Source organism: Tenebrio molitor, chromosome 6 (genome assembly GCF_963966145.1).
Source record: "Tenebrio molitor chromosome 6, icTenMoli1.1, whole genome shotgun sequence".
Taxonomy (NCBI): domain Eukaryota; kingdom Metazoa; phylum Arthropoda; class Insecta; order Coleoptera; family Tenebrionidae; genus Tenebrio; species Tenebrio molitor.
Window position 1 is genome coordinate 1,813,769 of NC_091051.1, and position 19,099 is coordinate 1,832,867.

The 19,099-nt window shown below is 46.5% G+C and overlaps 5 protein-coding genes and 1 pseudogene across 8 annotated transcripts; 4 read left to right on the top strand and 2 right to left on the bottom strand.

Annotated features, from left to right (window-relative positions):
- The first annotated feature begins 1,116 nt into the window (after positions 1-1,116).
- Pcmt (Protein-L-isoaspartate (D-aspartate) O-methyltransferase) lies at positions 1,117-13,009 on the top strand. 2 transcript variants are annotated; one of them, XM_069051145.1, is made up of 5 exons: positions 1,117-1,217; positions 1,268-1,337; positions 12,080-12,335; positions 12,386-12,596; positions 12,648-13,009. In XM_069051145.1, the coding sequence occupies exons 2-5, from the start codon at positions 1,334-1,336 to the stop codon at positions 12,807-12,809; spliced, it is 633 nt and encodes a 210-aa protein (XP_068907246.1). In that variant the 5' UTR covers positions 1,117-1,217; positions 1,268-1,333; the 3' UTR covers positions 12,810-13,009. The 2 variants fall into 2 exon arrangements, with proteins under 2 accessions (XP_068907246.1, XP_068907245.1); XM_069051144.1 differs by lacking the exons at positions 1,117-1,217; positions 1,268-1,337 and adding an exon at positions 11,792-12,032.
- On the bottom strand, positions 5,121-10,114 carry LOC138133270 (voltage-dependent calcium channel subunit alpha-2/delta-3-like; annotated as a pseudogene).
- aay (phosphoserine phosphatase) lies at positions 10,808-11,790 on the top strand. The gene is made up of 5 exons (XM_069051148.1): positions 10,808-11,014; positions 11,070-11,204; positions 11,257-11,402; positions 11,450-11,611; positions 11,665-11,790. Exons 1-5 carry the CDS (start codon positions 10,881-10,883, stop codon positions 11,757-11,759), a joined length of 672 nt encoding a protein of 223 aa, XP_068907249.1. The 5' UTR covers positions 10,808-10,880; the 3' UTR covers positions 11,760-11,790.
- Positions 13,010-13,081: 72 nt separating the features above from the next.
- Positions 13,082-15,343, top strand: LOC138133274 (protein FAM114A2). 2 transcript variants are annotated; one of them, XM_069051132.1, is made up of 3 exons: positions 13,082-14,870; positions 14,981-15,110; positions 15,165-15,343. In XM_069051132.1, exons 1-3 carry the CDS (start codon positions 13,216-13,218, stop codon positions 15,237-15,239), a joined length of 1,860 nt encoding a protein of 619 aa, XP_068907233.1. In that variant the 5' UTR covers positions 13,082-13,215; the 3' UTR covers positions 15,240-15,343. The 2 variants fall into 2 exon arrangements, with proteins under 2 accessions (XP_068907233.1, XP_068907232.1); XM_069051131.1 differs by having other exon boundaries at positions 14,981-15,343.
- Positions 14,878-17,582, bottom strand: LOC138133275 (nuclear pore complex protein Nup58-like). Of its 2 annotated transcripts, none has more exons than XM_069051133.1 (4): positions 17,441-17,582; positions 16,007-17,385; positions 15,616-15,951; positions 14,878-15,491 (listed from the first exon to the last, which is right to left on the bottom strand). In XM_069051133.1, the coding sequence occupies exons 1-4, from the start codon at positions 17,467-17,469 to the stop codon at positions 15,340-15,342; spliced, it is 1,896 nt and encodes a 631-aa protein (XP_068907234.1). In that variant the 5' UTR covers positions 17,470-17,582; the 3' UTR covers positions 14,878-15,339. The 2 variants fall into 2 exon arrangements, with proteins under 2 accessions (XP_068907234.1, XP_068907235.1); XM_069051134.1 differs by having other exon boundaries at positions 15,251-15,491; positions 15,552-15,951.
- AsnRS-m (asparagine--tRNA ligase, mitochondrial) lies at positions 17,572-19,087 on the top strand. The gene is made up of 2 exons (XM_069051138.1): positions 17,572-17,707; positions 17,765-19,087. The coding sequence occupies exons 1-2, from the start codon at positions 17,579-17,581 to the stop codon at positions 19,055-19,057; spliced, it is 1,422 nt and encodes a 473-aa protein (XP_068907239.1). The 5' UTR covers positions 17,572-17,578; the 3' UTR covers positions 19,058-19,087.
- The last annotated feature ends 12 nt before the right edge of the window (positions 19,088-19,099 follow it).

The following is a 19,099-nucleotide window of genomic DNA, read 5'->3' on the forward strand; positions in this document are numbered from 1 at the left end:
AACTGAATTATCAGCATTTTTCTTTTTTTGACAGTTGGCACATCCGCCATATTGACGCTTTGTAATTTATTTCATTTTTTTGACAACAATCAAGGGGTTTTCGTGATTTATTTCGCGCCACAAAAATCTATAAAACATAATTTTTACATTTCATCTCTCTCTGAACGTAACTGAAGATTATTGTTACCATCAAGACAGCGTTTAAATCTTAGACATCACTAGTAATGTCATGTCACTCTTTACTGATCCTTCCTAGCCGATCTCCTTATAAATTATCAAATTATGTGATAAATAAGTAATTCTTCCAGGATGACACGGGAATGACATAATTTTAATTGGTATTATTCATTCCAGAGGACACATTCACCCAGGACTAATTTTAGGACACGATTATTCATAACGACCCCCAGTAGATACTTGTATTTGTCTTCTTCATTTCCTTTTCTTATACAGTGTGGAATTAAATGATTTACATCTAGTTACCTTTGCATTACCCTTATAAAAATACGAAATGCCGCTCTACAAAAAAAAGAAAGCCTAACCTCAAAATATATATCCAAATTCCAAATGTGATTTATTGCGAAGGGATGATATGAATGCAAAGTTGAGATTGAAATGAAAAAGGAGCTAACAAAAGCAAGTCACAGCTAGTGTTGAAAGTGGCCACCAACGTTTGTTAATTCAATTTAGTAAATTGTAACAATTGTCAATTCGATTGATGACATTTATTGACAGAACTAATAGTTCGGCACTTCGAAAAAAAAGTAGAGCGGTACAGGAAAATTTACATGTGCAAAAATTCCGAAGGTAACTAGATGTAAATCATTTAATTCCGCACTGTAGATTCTACTAACGTTCTTTACTCTTGCTCCTACATTTTTTCCAACTTATTGTCGTAGTAATGGCGTCCGCTCCTTAAAGAAGTCCAGGAAAGTGATCGTTGTTCAACGTCGAACAAATTAACAGAAAAACTTGATGCATTTGTTTAAAGGTCTAGAATAAAAACACACAGATCCAGATTTTTTATTATTTATTTTAACAGATAACAAATGTCAGGGGGCACGGGTTCTTTTTCTTTCAGTGTTTATAACAAATAAAGTTGGTAATGAATGACAGACGTGTTAGGTTGGTGGTAAAACGTCAACAAGCAGTCGTTAAGTTGATCGCTTTTTATGATGTTTTTATTGATTGTTTTATCGATGAGGGACATTGAAAAGGTAAAAAACTCATAAATGAGGTCACAGGCACCATATAAAATTTATTACAGCATTCAAAATCTCGTAGATTTAACGTGGGCGAATAAATTTTATTAAAATTGGAGAATTACCGGCGAATGGGTAAGTACCAGTAAGTTTTAATTTGAGCATTATATTTGGTAAGAGAAATATCGATAAAATCTGTACGGACCTACCTACGGACGTTTTCCACTATTCAAATAAAATTTTCTAGAAATTTTGCAGAAAAGTTGTTATGTGACATAACCTCACTTTCAAAAATCGATGTATTTAAGAATCCCCATCGGTTTGCTGAGTTGTGGCGTACATTTTATTAGAGAAAACACTTCGTAATGGTAGAGTGAATCAGAACATTTTCCCCAACCCCATTGTCATTGAATAAAGGGAGAAATTTACAATTCTGCCACAACGCGATTTGTATCAAAATCTCACATGAATAAACAACATTGTTAGGTAATTCGGATTCGGGAGAGGCTCCCTCCGTCTTTTAGCGTATTTAATGCTATGTCTTTTTTTTTTTCAAAAATAGGATCGCTCCAAATTTCAAGAATTAAAGCACAACGTATTTTTAATTATCCTATTTGTACCTACTACCTTCGTTTTAAATTTTTGTCATCTTCAGACTCCCCGTTTGATCCGAAAGACTCCCGAAACCTTGACTTTTTGGAGGTCCTTCGCCTCTCGACCTCCGCTCTGGCCGTGCCGGTGTCACCCCGAACAATTTGACGATGTAACACAACATGACCAGTGTTTGATTGATTAGAGCCCTCAATTGCGCTCAATCCTGTCGGCGCTGCTTCTATCAAATTGTATTATTCGCGTCGACTCTTCGTTCGTACAATGTTGGACCGCATTGATTTGCTGTTGCGGTCATTATTAATACCGGATTCGATTTTAATAGCAACGTCGGACGTTGCGTTCCAACGTGATTTGATGAAATTTGTGTGTCAAGTGAAATTATCGACGATGCATTCAGGTCTAGGTTAGAGAGAACGCGGCTTAAAGGAAACGCGAAGACAACTTCAGATCAGTCGAGTGTCCTCCAGCTTCCGCTCATCAGCATTATTCAAATCCTCGTTTTTCCGTTTTGCAATTCGGTTACTTATTAATGCCACTGAAAAACCCTCCACGATTTGTTATTAATAATGGAGGCGCGACTTGATCCGGACGACGTGAGCGATGACACCCCCATCAATAACCCAACGACAACGTACGCACTCGTACTCCAAACAATGTCCGGTGTGGGGGCGAATAATCGTCGTGTTGAAGTGTTATTGTCGACTTCCATATCTGTGGTTGTCTGTTTTGTGGAAATTTTTCGAGCGGAGCCGATTTAATTTTTACAGGATTGCCAACCACAAAAATCAATCACTTGGTCGGCTCTTGAATGGGTTATTTTCGCCGACAGTTCACAAGTTAATTGGATGATTTACCGTACATTAAATTGTTCACCAGAGCAGAGCCGCGTTTTAAATCTTGTTCGCAATCCCTATCTCGGACGATAAAATATAAAATATAACTAAGAATACATAAAAGGAAAAGTTTCAGCGTTTGGTCCATTCTTTGTCAGTTTGAATTTTATCACTTGTTTTATTACTGTTCGGATCGTGAAATAATTTCTGGTCCTGTTCATCTGAATATTAGGAAAGTATTCGCCAAGGAAACTATATTTTAATGCTCCACGGCTTTTTCTTAATAACCGAGCGTTTAATCTTATTTTGCAAAAGTTTCTTATAGGCAGGTGAATCACAAGTCCTCCAAAAAACTGAATTATCGGCGTTTTTTCCCTTTTTTTTGAAGACTCGGCGCATCCACCATATTTACACTTGATAATTTATTTATTATTTTTGACAACTATCAAGGACAGAGTTTTCGCGAATCATTTCGCTCCACAAAAATCTGCAAAACACAATTTTTGCGTGTCATATTCGTCTAAAATTAACTGGAGATTGCTGTTATTACCAAGACACCGTTTAAATCTTCAACATCCCAACTATTGTCATTTGACTCTTTGATCTGATCCTGCCCAACCGATCTCCTTATAAATTATCAGAGTATGCGATAAATAAGTAATTCCTCAGGATGACACGGGAATGATGGAATTATCCATTCTAGAGGAAAGATTCATCCAAGACTAATTTTAGGACACGATCATTTATAATAACGAACTTCACGGTGAGTACTTGTACTTTTCTTCTTCTTTTCTTTTCCTTATAGATTCTATGTATTAATGTACTTTACTCTTGGTCTTTTTGCATTTGTTTAAAGGTCCAGGATAAAATCACACAGATCCAGATTTTTTTTTATTATTTATTTCATCAAATAACAAATGTCAGGCGGCACAAGTTCTTTCAGTGTTTGTAACAAATAAAGTTGGTAATGAATGACAGATGTGTTATGTTGGTGGTAGAATGTCGTAAAGTTGATCGGTTTTTATGATGTTTTTATTGATTGTTTTATCGATGAGAGACATTGAAAAGGTAAAAAACTCATAAATGAGGTCACAGGCGTCATGTAACATTTATTATAGCATTCAAAATCCCGTCGGTTTAACGTGGGTCAATAGATTTTATTAAAATTGGAGAATTGCCGGCGAATTGGTAAGTACCAGTAAGTTTCAATTTGAGAATTCTCTTTGGTAAGATATAAATATCGATACAATGTTTGTTAAGAAAACGAGAGTTTTGTACGATTCACACAAAATTTTCAAGACATTTTACTGACTGAAAAGTTGTCACATAACCTCACTTTCAAAAAATCGATTCAGTCAACATTCAACAATCTATATCGATTTATTGATCGTGTTGGGCATCTTGTTAGCGTAGAGTGAATCAGACTAATATTTTGCCCCAACCCCACGTATCATTGAATAAAGGGAGAAATTTACAATTCCGCCACAGTGGCATCAGTATCAAAATTCACATGAATAAATATCGTTAATTCGGGGTCGAGAGAGGCGTCCTCCGTCTTTTTCCGAATTTAGCGGCCAGAAAGCTACATTCGGAAAAAATCCAATTATCGAGAGAGCCCGTCGACGAGAATTATGTACAAAAATATTAACATTTTATGCCGCAAGTAATACAACGCATACATTTACGTATGTAAATGTGATGTATTCGTTGCGTTTAACTCTAACTCACCCCCTGAGAAGTTCACACGCGACCGCAAAGACGCGAGTTCTTGACAGGACATCACCTGCAACCGATTTCGTTGTCAATTATTCAGGACGTATCCCGAATCTGGGTTATTTGTTAATTAGACGTCATTTTCAGACAAAAAGGGAATTTCTGCTCAAGATTTTCGTTTTTTGTTGGTTATAATCGACCCAATTGAATTTGACGGAAGACAGATTAGGCCACCAAAGAAAACTAGCCCTAAAAACGAATCTTCTAGGCAGATAAGTGTATCTAATAAGGCTTGAGCGAGATCATAAGAAGAGAAACGTATGTGTGGGAGTTCTGGGATGGGAATTAATCCTTAAAAATTATTCTTGGCGTCGGGGGTTGTTTTCGGTTCACTCGAGTAATAATCGTTACTTTGATCAAAATTATTCAGAACGTCGACGGAATTAACATTCGACGAATGATGCACCGCGAATCGCGTATTAACCCAATTAATCGACCCCCCATCCCTCCCCCCAGAGACATGTCCGTTGCCAAAAAGCAAACATCGAATTTTAATAAAATCCTGGCTCGATACGCTCCACGAAGCGCGAACAGGACGTTCCGATAAAAAAAATACGATATCGCGGATTTTTCACAGTGTTGACTCTAATACGATCCGATAATCATCTCTAATTCTTGGCAAATTGCCACCTTCACTCGAGGAAATTACCTCCACCCGCAGTACAATTGCGCTCGGTTTGCCGATGATTAAACCACGACATTCCAATAAGTAGGAGTTTATTCGACTCAATACAGATACAGAATTATGGTTTCCAAGTGTGGCCGCAGTGGAAACGGTTTTGGTTTAAATCGTGCTCCTGAAAAATCAATCGGATGAGGGGTGGGTGGGTTTGTGCGGGGGAGTGACTTACGTTGGGACTGTTGTTGTAGCAGCGCGTGTAAATCCTCCGGGTGAAGTTGTTATAGGTGTTGATGTAACAGGCGAGGGTGTCGTTGTAGTCGATCTCGACGGGGGTTGGGGTCTGGGTGTGCGACTGAAAGCTGCTCACGCTGTCCAGCTCGCAGACGGGATTGGCCGCCAAAAAGAGCAGATTGCTGTGAGGGATGCGCTCCACCACGTAAAACCTACAATTAATCAAGAGGAGACAAGACTCTAGGGGGTGAAAGTGTCACAGCAGAGCTTTAGAAAAGCCAGCAAGAAGCGCAGATTTATGTCCCACTGTTCAGAGAGACAGTTTAGATGCTTGAGGAAAGTGTTTTGGAGCCAGCAAAACGTGCGGATTTAAGCCTGGTCTAGTCTTTTCTGGACCAGAAACGTACCAGTCGCACCCAGTTTTGGAGGTGTTGTTTGCATACTCCACCGAACTGAATCTCTCCCCCAGCGTGAACAACCACATCTCCTTGTCGCAAGGAGTCGGCACGGTCTTGTTAATCTCGAGCCTCTCGTACAACAGGGTCTCGTTTTTGGTGCTCTCGTAATCGGGTCCGCCGGTAACAGACGTGATCAACAACAAAATGGTGGCCAGAGCCCAATTGGTGACTTGCAACAAATTCTCGAGGAGCTAGAATCAAAAAATGATCGTTCGGAAGCGACTCGTCGATACTAACCTTTCTGAAAATAGTTATGTTGCTAGGCGATGCATTACTGCCTTTAGCTTCAGGCGGCTTCTGACAGATGGCTTGATAGTCGAACATTCTGATGCGTTTGTAGACACCATTTTTGATCAAGCGGTGGGTTATAATGGGACTGATGTCGCCGATGAAGCGACCAGTGTATTCTAACCCGCTGCCGAAGATCACGTAAGCGTTGTTGTCCAAGATGAAACAAGAGACAAAGTCGGAGTCGCAAGTGCATTTGTGTTTTTTGTTGGCGTGGGTGCACTACGATTTCTTTCAGTACTAGTCTAGATAAGATCTGGGTATTACCGTTTCGGTGGTCTTGTTGAAGCGTCGATGCATCTCGCGGTAGTTGAACTGGACACCTACTGCAGCCACCGGAGATTTTTTCCCTTCAGCCATCACAAAAATCGCTTTGGTGCTGGTGATCATCGTGTCATTTTCGTAACCTGAAATCTCAAATGGTACCGAGTAGATGAACATTTCTTCGTCTCTGCTGTTGAGATTCTCTTCGACGACTCTCTTGTACCAGTCCTCGTCGATCGATCTGTTCCCTCTGAAGACTTCTTTCTTTCCTTTGCTCTCTTCCTCATCCTCGTCGAATCTCGGAGGTTTCAACACTTTCCACCGGGTCAGACCCGAGTGTGTCGCCATGAAGACGTTGTCCACTTGGTACGTGTTAACAAAACTGGAAGTCGACGCTTTGGAAGTTGTACAACAAATCGAAGTACTCACTGTTCTTCGTTCTCTATGGGGTCCTCAAACCATCTCGTGACTTCAGCGTCGAACAAAAGAGACTTGAAGAGGGGCTCGCCTGAAACACAGTTTACGTTTTTGTGCCTGATGAAGATTTGAAATTGGTACTTGTGTGTTTGCGGAGCAAGCAGCATCGTACTACCTCTTCAGGCTCTTTGCCGCTGTCGTCGTTGCAGTAGATCCTGAAAAGATCAAGGTAAATTTGCTTGTAGTTGTAGCGAATAAGCGAGTACCAGTCCGGATGGACCGCCCAGTTCTTGGTCTTGAGCAGGCCTCGTTCGTAATTCGCCGTATTTTTTATGTTGACCACCATGAGTCCGTAGTCTTCCGGTAGAGCGATTCCGACCCTGAAAGCGTCCCCTAGAGAAGTGTAAACGTATCGCCTCGTACTCAAGACGATTCGTTTCTGCAAAAAACTACTAAAAACGCGAAACGTTTTCATTTCCGCTCTCACCATGTCGTCCAGAGCGAACTTCACGTTGAGTATGTTCGAGCCGGAGTCGTTTTGCACCATTTGTTCCCTCAGCTGTGGAAGAATCGGCGATAAGACGAGAAAACAAACAAATCCGTACACACCTTCACGATTGATTCGTTGAAACGTCGCGGTTCACTTGTGTCGTCTAATATTTCCACCTCGAGTAAGTCCACTCTGTTGAACGTCGGCTTCGGGATGTTCTCAAACTGGAACCGACTTGATAACAAGAACAATAACAACAACAATCGTGGATACCTCGCGTCTGTGTCCGGGATGCATCAGGATGTATCCGTTGTTTGTGATGATGAAAGCGTATCCGTTGACTCCGATCTGGAAACGATTTTTTAAGTTTGAGTGGTGAAAGAGTGAAAGGTGAGACCGTGTGGTGAGGTATCAGCGAGTACAAGAGCTTGATGGAGACGTCAACTCCCGCAACTCCGATTATGTCGACGTCGTCCTTGCGGCGACTGTAAACAGGCAAAGACAACGTAGTCATGTAGTCGTAATCGTTGGATTTTTCGTATTTGTCGTAATCCTGAAAAAAGAGTGAAGGGAGTTGGTACAACCTCAGAGAAAACAGTATACGTGACTCTCTTTGAGCAAAAAGTGTGACTCGCTGCTCAACACTTTCTGCAACCTGGTAAACTCCCTCTTCGCGTGATCCAGAAAGATCGCTCTTTGGCGGTTCCCTTCCAGTTTCTTCCACAACCAGTTGGTGTACCTCCGATCGGCCAGATCTATGTACAAGTAGCTCCAAATCAACTCCCGCGTCGGTACGTCTCGGTGCCAGTAGTTGACCGGTCGCGACATCACATTCAAGTAGGGCAGAGCCTTCTCGCGCACTTCTTGCATCAGGGAGATGTTGACGAAGTACCCTTTGTTCGAACACGCGACCCACTCCAGAAGCCTCGCGTCAGACTCGCTCCTCTTCAGCTGGTAAGTGAACACCCGCACGCTGGTGTTGTACTGCCAGTTGTACCTGCTGAAGAACTCTTTCTCATCGTCGAGGAACGCCCCTTCGGTTATCAACATTATGGCCTGGTTGCACTGCGAGCCCACCCGATTCTTGCGGAACTCCGCCAGCAGAGTGAACGCTTTCTTGAGTCCGATGGCGATTTGTGCCTGAAATTTGGGTTTGTAGTTGAAGAGGTTCTCGCGCAACAAGCGCAGATTCTCCTCGTTGGCTTGCACCAGAGTGTCTCTGAAGCACGGTACTATGGGGTCGGTGCGGTTGGAGAAGTGGTAGATGTTGACGAAGTCGTTGTCGTTGAGGGTGTCCAGGATGTTGTTGACAATCAGAGCGGCGAGTTTCCTCTTGCCTTTCAACACGGAACCGGAACTGTCGATGAGAATGAAGACGTCTTTGGGGGAGGTCATGGCTTCGGAGTACCACGATCGCGTTCTGGGGTCGTACGTTTGGGCGTAGCGTTCGTCTGACCATTTCACGGCTGCAAAACACAATCAAAAAGCAATCGGAATTGTACTTTTTAGTACCAGGATAGTGTCTCATGTAGCCGTGAGGACTGGCGAAGTACTGGTACTTGAGAGTCTTGTCCCTCTTCCGGTTCTCCCTGAAAATCATGTCGAGCGGTTCGGTCCATCGAACACCTTGAAGTACTTCTTCCTCTGCAAGAAAAATCTATACTTTTCACCGAAACAGTGTCGAGTAGTACCTCGGGCGTAGATGTTGGCGGCGACTTTGACCACACTCAGATTCAGGTTGACAGGAGTGTCCCCAAAATCTGGATGCTGATGCATCGGGAGAAAATTGAAATTTTCAATGGGTCTAGTACGGTTTACTTGTTTAGCGCAGGGACACGGGGAGTGGAAGAGTTCGTCAAGTTTTTGTGTGTTGCTGTAATTGTTGTATTTCAAAGGGTCAGTCAAGGGGAGATCCTTCTGTTCGCACCACCAGACACACTTGGCCTAAAAGAGTGACATCAGAAGGGGACGAATCGTCCGCACCCTCACCTCGAGAATTTCGTTTTCTAGGTTTGCTTCTCTGCCGCAGTCGGTTGTGGTGTTGGTGATGTTGTCAGCGTTGTAGAAGAAAAAAGTACTGTTGGCAAAGATCGGATCGGTTCTTCTGTGGTAGGCCAGGAACTCAGCGTACTCGGCAATTCTCTAAAAAATTGTTTCAGTTAAAGTAGTACTGTTGGAGAGGTGGTACCTTGACAGCTTCCATCTTCTCGTGCAACGTTTCTTTCAGGTTGTTAGTTATGGTCCTCAAGAGTTCCCTGTCGGTCTTGTAGTGTATCTTGTCCTTCATCGTGTTGAAACTCTGAAATCACTCGTTATTGTTTTGTCGTTTCCAACAAATTCCTCTACCTCTTTGATTTTCTTTTTTCTGGTGGTGGTCGAGCTTAGGGTGTAGAGTTCGTCACCAATTTGTTTGGTCCATTCGGTAACACTGCAATAAATTATGATTCGAATTGTAGTGGCGCCTAGCGTTCAAAATCAATAACTACTAGACACAAAGGCGCCGCACAGATTCTTCCAGGACCAATTATATCCTCAGATGAATAAAGTCACTTGAAAAATTGATCGCCCGTTCATTCATTAACCCATCAACGGAAGCAAGCAGATACTTTTTTACTACATTGTAGAAACATAGCAAACTTGTCGGTGCGAATTTGTCGCTTCGGAAAAAAACTTGTTTGGTTTAATCAAACTTTTGCAACTTGTTACAAACGAAAATCGACCGTCGAGAACAGAGAAAAAACTCATTCTCGCGGAATCGGTTAAAAAGCCTCGAATACAAGAAACTTACCACTTTTTCACTTGGTCGACTAAAGAATATTTGTTCTTGTTTACGGCACCGGAAGAAATTTGTATTAACACGAAGAGGCACACGAGAACGGAGCAGATTCTAGCCATGACTAGAAATTGGACAATTTTTCGGAATTGAGCCGAATGAGAGCAACGAAATGTTGAAATATGTGCCAAGATACGGAGGGACTGAGCGCATGTCTTTGCGCCAATTAGCAACAAGTGTTTAAGAGTCTCCCCTCTCAAAGTACCACTGTATTTGCAATAATTAACACCGAATCGAGTCTATTCAGCGATATCGAATGCTGCAAAATAGAGTCAACCCTTCTGATAAAACACATAATCTGTGATAACGAACGCAATTACGGCAAGAGATAAAATAATTTGTTATAAAAGCTGTCAACAAGGGCGGCGGAATTCATCGTGAACATCATAAAGTGTTGCCTGAAACCTGCACGGTTTTTCATTGGATATGATAGATAGGCAACTGTTTAGACTTAAGTCACTTTCGAGTTATTACTTAAAAGGTGGCGCCATCTGTGGGTGACTCACAGAGTACGGTTAAGGTAAAAGGTCACGAAGTCAGCTGTTTGGAAACATGATAAGATATCGATGGTTTTTGGAGGAGAAAGACACTAAAGACAGAATGACTTTTCTTCAGTAGACTTAAGAAATTCGTGCTTTTGTTTGAACACGGTTGCTGTATGTTTTTGTGTCGAAATAGATTGATGCGGTTGTCCTACTCGAATAGAGCATAATTGGACGTTACAAAATGTTTTGAATGGACTGATTGAGAAATAAAACGCTTATCGCTTTGACCTTGGACGTATTACGTTGAGCGCGCGGCTCTAGTTGACAGAAGTCGGTCAAAGGGTAGACTCTCAGAACAAAGAGCAAAAGAAAATGAGCGCGGAAGTGCAGACAATTCTTAGAAAGGCCGACGCCGTTTGTTTCGACGTCGACTCGACCGTCATACAAGAAGAGGGCATCGACGAACTGGCCAAGTTTTGCAACAAGGGTAGCGAAGTTTCCAGTTTGTGAGTTTTTCAAACAATCGTGTCAAACAGCCAGCGCTAATGGATTGTTTCAAAGAACTGCGAAAGCGATGACCGGATCCATGACGTTCCAGGAGTCGTTGAAGTTGCGCCTGGGTATTATACAACCAACGTTGACGCAAATACGGGATTTCGTCACGACCAAGCCGCCAACCCTCACTCCGGGGGTCAAGTAAAGCAGTGGGGTTTTTTAATTGGTTTTTTTGTATTCGTTGCGGTTTCAGGAAGTTGGTGGGTTTGTTGCAGAGTCGCAACGTTCCCGTCTATCTCATTTCGGGTGGGTTCAAGTCGATAATCGCACCGATAGCGGCGCAACTGAACATTCCCAACGACCACATCTTTGCCAACAGGCTCAAATTCTACTATACAGGTATTTTGAGGAGGGAAAATTTTCGAAAATTGTTTTGGGGGTTTCAGGCGAACACGCCGGCTTCGACGATTCCGAGCCCACTTCTAAAAGTGGCGGAAAAGCTGTCGTCGTAGATTCGTTGAAAAAGCGGCACAACTACAAGAATTTGGTGCTGATCGGGGACGGCGCCACTGACCTCGAGGCGTCACCCCCTGCAGATGCTTTCATCGGTAATTTCGTGTTGTCTGTCGAGGTTTTATACAACTTGTCGATTTTCTGTCAGGTTATGGGGGCAACGTGATCAGACCCACCGTCCAGGCCAAAGCCAAGTGGTTCGTCACCGATTTCAACGAGATCATCGACGTGTTAAATCAATAATTCATACTCGAAAATACACGATTTTTGTTGATTTGGTTTAAAAAAAATGGCGACCGTCAGTGTCGCCACCCGTCACCTGACCAAACAAAAATTCCCCACTTTTGCGTCACAAAATCGCAATAAATGTCAAATTTTAAAATGAAAGTTTTCCATCGTCCTCGTAAAAATTAATGCGAATCAAATTAGTTATCGGTGTTTTGTCACTTTTAACGTTCGGGATGGCCTGGAGGTCGCACGGCAAGACCAACGCCGAATTAATCCGGAACTTGAGAGGTCTGAACTGGAGGCAAGTTGTAGGTTATGTCAATGGTTATTTGCAGCTAACGGGATTATTAGAAGCGACGCCGTCGAAAGCGCAATGTTGGCGGTCGACAGGGGCAACTACTCTCGGAACAATCCGTACATGGACGCCCCGCAAGGCATCGGATACGGCGTGACGATCAGCGCCCCGCACATGCACGCTCACGCTTTGGAGCTGCTCAAAGACAAGCTGATGCACGGCGACAGGGCGCTGGACGTGGGCTCGGGTAGCGGGTATCTGACGGCATGCATGGCCATCATGTTGGGGGAGAAAGGGTAAACCGGTGGCGTCTAGATTTCACGCACCAGAGTAATTCGTGTCTCAGCATTGCTGTAGGGATCGACCATATTCCTGAACTGGTAGAGATGTCCGTGCACAACATCGAGAAAGACCAGCCGGAATTGTTGCAGTCGGGACAGTTGAGACTCTTGTTGGGCGACGGGCGTGAAGGTTACCCCGATTTGGGACCCTACGATGCCATACACGTGGGGGCGGCGGCTCCGGTTTTGCCGCAACCTCTCGTCGACCAGTTGAAAGTAATTTAGGGACGATTCGGCGGACGATGTCACATGAACATTTTTTTTTAGATCGGGGGCAGACTGATAATTCCCGTGGGGCCAGCCGGAGGCGATCAGCAACTGGAACAAGTGGACAAGCTTCCGGACGGCTCGGTTGAGCGCAAGTCCCTCATGGGGGTCGTCTACGTCCCGCTCACCGATAAATCAAACCAGTGGCCTCGTTCCCATTGACAATTATTTGTAGGAGTTGTTTTCGTCTTTTCGTTCCTCCTGATATGTTACAAGTATTTTCAGTTGTAATGTTCTCTAGTCTCAGATGTGTTTCCTGCTTGTTCACGCAAAATTACAATTTGGTTATTTATTGTTTAGATTTTATTCGATTCGTTAGTATAAATCTAAGGTAGCCTCTCAAATAAACTTATTTTCAATTATCGCTCGCAATCTTTCAAAACCCCTCGAGCCTGACCTGTCCCCAACTTTTCTTCGTGCAGGATCGCACGCTTTCGGCTAATCTCGTATTGTGTTGGTAACACGTGGAAACGTCAAATTTGACAGTTTCGTGCCGTGACTGACAAGTGGACATGTTTATTTCATAAACACAGCTGGTTCGAATAATTGTTTTAATCTAAATACTCAAATGGAGACTTCGGACAGTGAATATTTCGAAAGCGCCGACGAGGACTTTCAGTCGGACGATGAAGACACCAAAACGGTCAAAAGTGTGACGAAAACTGAAGACGGTGACGTGCAGTGCACAAATGCAACGGTGGAGAAACTGAAAGAGGTGAAAATCGCAGAAAGTAAAGTGGAAACGGATTTAATCAGTTTAAATAACAACAAAAATAACGAGAATCGCAGAACTGAAAGCGTCGAAAAAGATGGTGAAAATAATATCAGTAAAAGTGAGACCAGCACGAAGAACGTGGACAACGAGGCGAAACCAGTTCAGGAAAGTGTTGAGATAAGGAGAAGAAGCGAAAGGGGAAGTAGTGTAGAAAGTGGAGATGTTAGTGGAGAAGAAGATCTTTGGGGTAAGTCGGAAATGGATTGGGGTAGTGATAAGGGCGAGAAGGGTAGTACAGGGGATAAAGTGGAGGAGAACTTGTGGGATGAGGCGGAGATAGATTGGGGAAAAGAGAACGAGGAGAATATGTGGGATAACGAGGATTGGGAGCCCGTCGAAGAGCCCCAAGGCCAGATTCCACGGTCTCAAGAGCAAAAGTCGCAATCCCGCGACGAAATTCCCCATTCCAAAGAAAAATCGCAACCCCAGGACAAAATTGCGTGCCCCAAAGAGAAAGCGCAACAACCTGAAGAGACGGCGTCTTCTAGTTGGAGTTCTTGGGGCAACTGGGGTGTATCTTCCATAATCTCGACTGCCAGTCAGAGTGTGTCGACCATAACGCAAGGAATCAGTACGGCGCTAGAGTCAGGCATAGGAGTACCAGATCCTGAAGAAATGGCGAGAATGAACCGAGCAGAAAAAGAGAAATCGAAAGAGGTGGGTCCCGACGATGACGCCGACAGAAACACGGGTTTCGGTTTGGGCAACCTAGTGATGGGAGTCTCCCACTTGACGAAACTGGTCGAAACCACCGGAACGAAAGTGATCTCCGGGGGTCTGGACACTCTGGAAACGATCGGGAAGAAAACGATGGAAGTGCTGCAAGAAGGCGACCCCGGTCTGAAGAAAAAACGCGCCTTCCTCAAGATCGACCAAGACAAACCCGTCCTGTCGCAGTTGCTCCGCGAGGCGAAAGAAAAAGCCGAAACCGAGAACAGGATCTTGGAGCGGCAGCATTTCGCTAAAAAGGCGAAAAACTACGAGACGCTCTTCGACGACCACCAAGGACTCGTCCACTTGGAAGCCTTGGAGATGCTGTCGAAGCAGTGCGACATCAAACTCCAAACTTTACTCGAGTCGTACACGGACGACGCCCTCGTCGACATGCAGGAAACCATGGATCAGGTGAAGGAGCTGTGCGAACTCCCGGACGAAGACGAAGAGGAACAGGTCAGCTGGTCGGAGATCGACGACAAGCTGAAATCGGCGGTGAGCGAAATCAACGTGCCGATCTCGTACAAGAAGTTGATCGACACGTGGGAGGAGACCGAAAGTTGGTTGAACACTTTGAAGTTGGAAGTTTGCGACGAGAGGGAGTTGCACCAGCAGGCCATAGAGGCGCTGGCGCAGCTGACGGCGATAGCGGTCGAACAGTTCCACAAGGCGGGGGAGTTGCTCTTGGTCAAGGAGCACAGGAGCACGGCGGACGAGGCCGACAGTTTAGTACAGTAAGTCTCGAGTAAAAAAAAATGTTTTATTGAAAAAAATACAGTTGGGACAGTTAAACAACAGCAGTTACGAACGAGAAAAAAAAACACTATAACTAAAATTGTAACAGGTTGACGACGACGTTGACGTCTCTGATTGGAGTCGTCGCCGCGAAGTTTTCCGACAAGTTGAACGCCAAAAGCACGAATTCGAAGAACAAAGAAGAAGTCAACGGCCTGATCACTAACGTGTTTTTCGAAGTGAGCAGTCGAGAATTTTTTGGTTACTTAATAAACGTGACATTGACATTGCAGGCCGCCAACAGCAGTTCCTACATCCAGGACGCCTTTCAACTGTTGATACCGGTTCTTCAAGTGGGAGCAGTGTAGTAGTAGTAGCCTTAAGTATAAATTTTTATGTAAATAACGAGTTGATAATTTATAAAAAATAATATGACATTCGATCATTACAATAAATAAAGTCTTAGCGCTAATCTAGGAGTTTTCCTCTCTTGGCACCCGCGGGGGGCTTCTGCAGTTGAAAATTCGCGGAAGGGTTCAGCTGAAAGGAGGACGTCCCGAAACCCGGCGGCTTGAACAGCGAGGCGTTTTGCGCGGACGTGCCAAATCCTGCACCAAAACCTGCAACAAAAAGCGCGATCAGATTCGATCTCAAATTTGATTTGAGGTTAAATGCTGCACCGTTCACGATCTAGTAGTCGGCGCCTGTCATTTAAACCGAGGTTACGTCAATTTTTGCCAATACCTGTCGGACCCATCGTCGTGGCGGCCGGATACGGGGGCGGCTGCGTCTGAGGGGCGGCCAGCGTCAAGTTGTTGCTCTCGAGGGCGACGCTGTTGAACGGGGTGGGCCCCGAGGCCAGAGCGGGGGGCGCGGCCCTCATCGCGTGCCTCATCACCAGATTCATCGCTTCCGCGCTCTTGTCCATCTTCTCGAACGGGTTGATGTTGTCCTTGATGGCTTGCTTGCGCAAGCTGAGGAAAACCTCCTTCTGGGCCTCCACCTGGCTGTGGACGGACTGCATGCGTCCGGCCAGAGCGACGAAGGTCTCGTGGAGCCTCCTCAGGCCCAGGGCGAGATCTGCAAGGAACAGTACTAGGGTCAGAGCACGAGTCGAACCGCGATTCGGGGGTACCTTGGGACGTGAGGAGGTTCGGCTCGTTGCACTTCTTCACGAATTTCTCGGTGTTGTCGATTTTTAACTTCAAAATCTGCATCTCGCGCTCGAAGTTGTCCGCCAGGTCCAAGAAAAACTGCAAGGGGGCGGTGTTGTCGTACTGCAGGCTGGGCGGCGTGTCTTGGGTGCGCTGCGCCATCTCCACGTGCTGCAACCCTTTCGCCGTGTCGTACTTGAGCTGTTCCGCGAGGTTCCGGTTGTTCAACAGTTGATTCTCGACTTGGTTGAACTGGTGGTTGAGCGAGTCCAGTTCGGTCTCGACTTTTCTGAACTCCTTCACCGAGCAACGCGCCACGTCCGAGCTCCGATTCTTCTCCTCCTGGACGACGTTCTTGAACTGCTCCACCAAGTGCGCGAACTCGTTGGGCAGCAACTGTTCTTTCGGGGGCAGCTCTTTCTGCGCGGCGGCGCCGCTCCCGCCTTTAGATTGAGTCGAGGGGACGCCCCCCAGCCCCACATTTTGTTGAGGGGCTGCGGTCGCCGCCGTCAAACCCAAACTGTGAGCTGCGGAACTCGTCACCGACCCCCCGACTCCCAAACCGGGGGCGCCACCACCCCCAAAACCGAATCCGCCACCGGCGGAGGTCAACCCGAAACTCGCACCGGGCGCCGAGGTGCTCGGGGCGCCGAAGCTCGACCCCAAAGTGGGCGCCGATGTGGTCGTCCCGAAGCTCAATCCTGTGGCCGGTGCCGATGACGCGACCCCGAAGGCGAGTCCGGTACTGGGGGCGGCAGTACCGGTACCGAATCCCGTCGAAGCGGTTCCGAAGCTCGGTGCGCTCGATGCGGGGGTGCCGAACGCCAACCCCGTGGACCCCGCCGGTTTGAAAGCTAGACCGGTCGAGGGTGCACTCGAAGCGGGGGTGCCAAAACTCAACCCGGTGGTAGCGACGGGGGTCCCAAAACTCAATCCTGTAGTGGCGGCTGGGGTACCAAACGCCAGTCCGCCACTAGTGGTAGGCGTGCCGAACGTCAAACCGGTACTGGCTGCGGGTGTGCCGAACGCCAAGCTGGTACTAGCTGCAGGGGTACCAAATGTCAATCCGGAACTAGCAGCTGGCGTGGCCAGACCGAATCCGGCAGAAGGGGCCGTCGATACTGGATTTCCGAAGCTCGGAGTCGACGCGCCGAACGAGTAGCCACCGCTGGGTTGAATCGCGGGGGCCCCAAAGCCCGACGGCTTGAACCCCAGAGCTGAAGTTGTGGGGGTCGATTGGGTACCGAAGAGATTCGGTGCCGAGGACGAGAGGTTCCCAAAACCGAATTGTTGAGCCGGCTGAGTCGCCGGAGTGCCGAATGTTATGGAGCCGGTACCAAACGTTGGAGGAGCTGTGGTTCTAAATTTCTCAAGTCAACAAACAATGATGATACCGATTAGTGATTGATACGTACTTGCCCCCGAAGCCGAATCCTGTAGACATTTTGCAAATAAAATGTGTCGCATACGAACAAACTCTTCAAGTGATAACGAACACGTCGAGGTTATGTTTACAAAACACATGTGCGACCTGTATTACCGACACCAGAAAAATGTTCAAAAACACTTTTTTGGCCGAGATGTTGGCCCAATCTGCACGGAAAGGGTATTTTCACAAGAATTTATCGTCAATTTGTCACATCCTCGAGACGAGCAAGCCCGGTGACGTGATCCGGGTGAAGGTAACCTCAAAATCTCGCCTGTCAAATTTTGTCACATATTTGCGATAATTGATACAGGGATGGGTCAAGTCGTTGCGAGACCAGAAAGAAAACGTGTTCGTCGACGTGAGCGACGGCTCGACCGACAGGAAGCTGCAAATATTGGTTCCGAAGAAATCGAAACCCGGGGGGCTCGCCACCGGCGCCTCGATAGTGGCCTCGGGGCCCGTCACGCTCTCACCCAAGGGACAAATCGAGCTCTCCGCCCGCGACATTTCGGTCTGCGGCGAGTGCGTCGTGAGCGACGGCTACCCTTTCGCCCCCCGAAAGCAGTACACCCCCGAGTACGTCAGACAGTACCTGCACCTCAGACCGCGCACCGCTAAATTCGGGGCGCTCCTGCGCGTGAGGAACGCCGCGACGTTGGCCGTTTACGATCATTTCAATCGCGAAGGGTTCATCAACGTGCACACGCCGATCTTGACTTCGAACGATTGCGAGGGGGCCGGGGAGGTGTTCAAGGTCCTTCCGGAGAGTCGAAGCGTGTTGAGGGCGATGCTGAAAGAGGGACAAAGCGACGACGAGGTCTACTTCGACAGAAAGTCGTTCTTGACGGTGTCGGGACAACTGCACCTGGAGGCGGCGGCGCACGGGTTGAGTCGCGTGTACACGTTCGGGCCCACCTTCAGGGCGGAGAACTCGAGGTCGCGGCTGCACCTATCGGAGTTTTACATGTTGGAAGCGGAAGTTGCTTTCGTTGACGAGCTCCGGGCGGTCATGGAGTGCGTCGAGAAGCTGGTGAAAAGCGTGACGCAAGCGGTGCTGGACAAATCGATGGAAGATGTGGAGAGGTGTCGAGAGAAAAAAGAGAGTTCTGCGAGTTTCAGCTGGTTGGATAAGACGTTTCCGGTGATGACGTATCGAGAGGCCGTCGGGATCTTGAACGATCACAGAGACAAGTTCCGGGAAGATTTCAGCTCGAGCAAGGGGTTGGGCAAGGAACACGAATTGTTCCTGGTGCAGCACTGCGGAGGCGTTCCCACTTTCGTGATCGACTGGCCCCAGGAGATGAAGCCGTTTTACGCGAGAGCGAACGGGGACGGCACCGTGGCGGCGCTGGACCTGCTGGGGCCCAACGTGGGGGAAGTGGCGGGTGGAAGCTTGCGCGAGAACGATCACGCCAGGTTGGGGGAGAAACTTCCGAAAAACAACTCCCACCTGGAGTGGTATTTGGAATTGAGGAAGTTCGGATCGGTGCCGACAGGGGGCTTCGGACTGGGTTTCGAGCGCTACCTGCAGCTCATCCTCGGAACTAGCAACATCAAAGACGTGATTCCGTTCCCGCGATGGCCCCACAACTGCACCTTGTGATCTTTCGAATAAAACGCTTTGTAGAGTCGAGCTAACATTTAT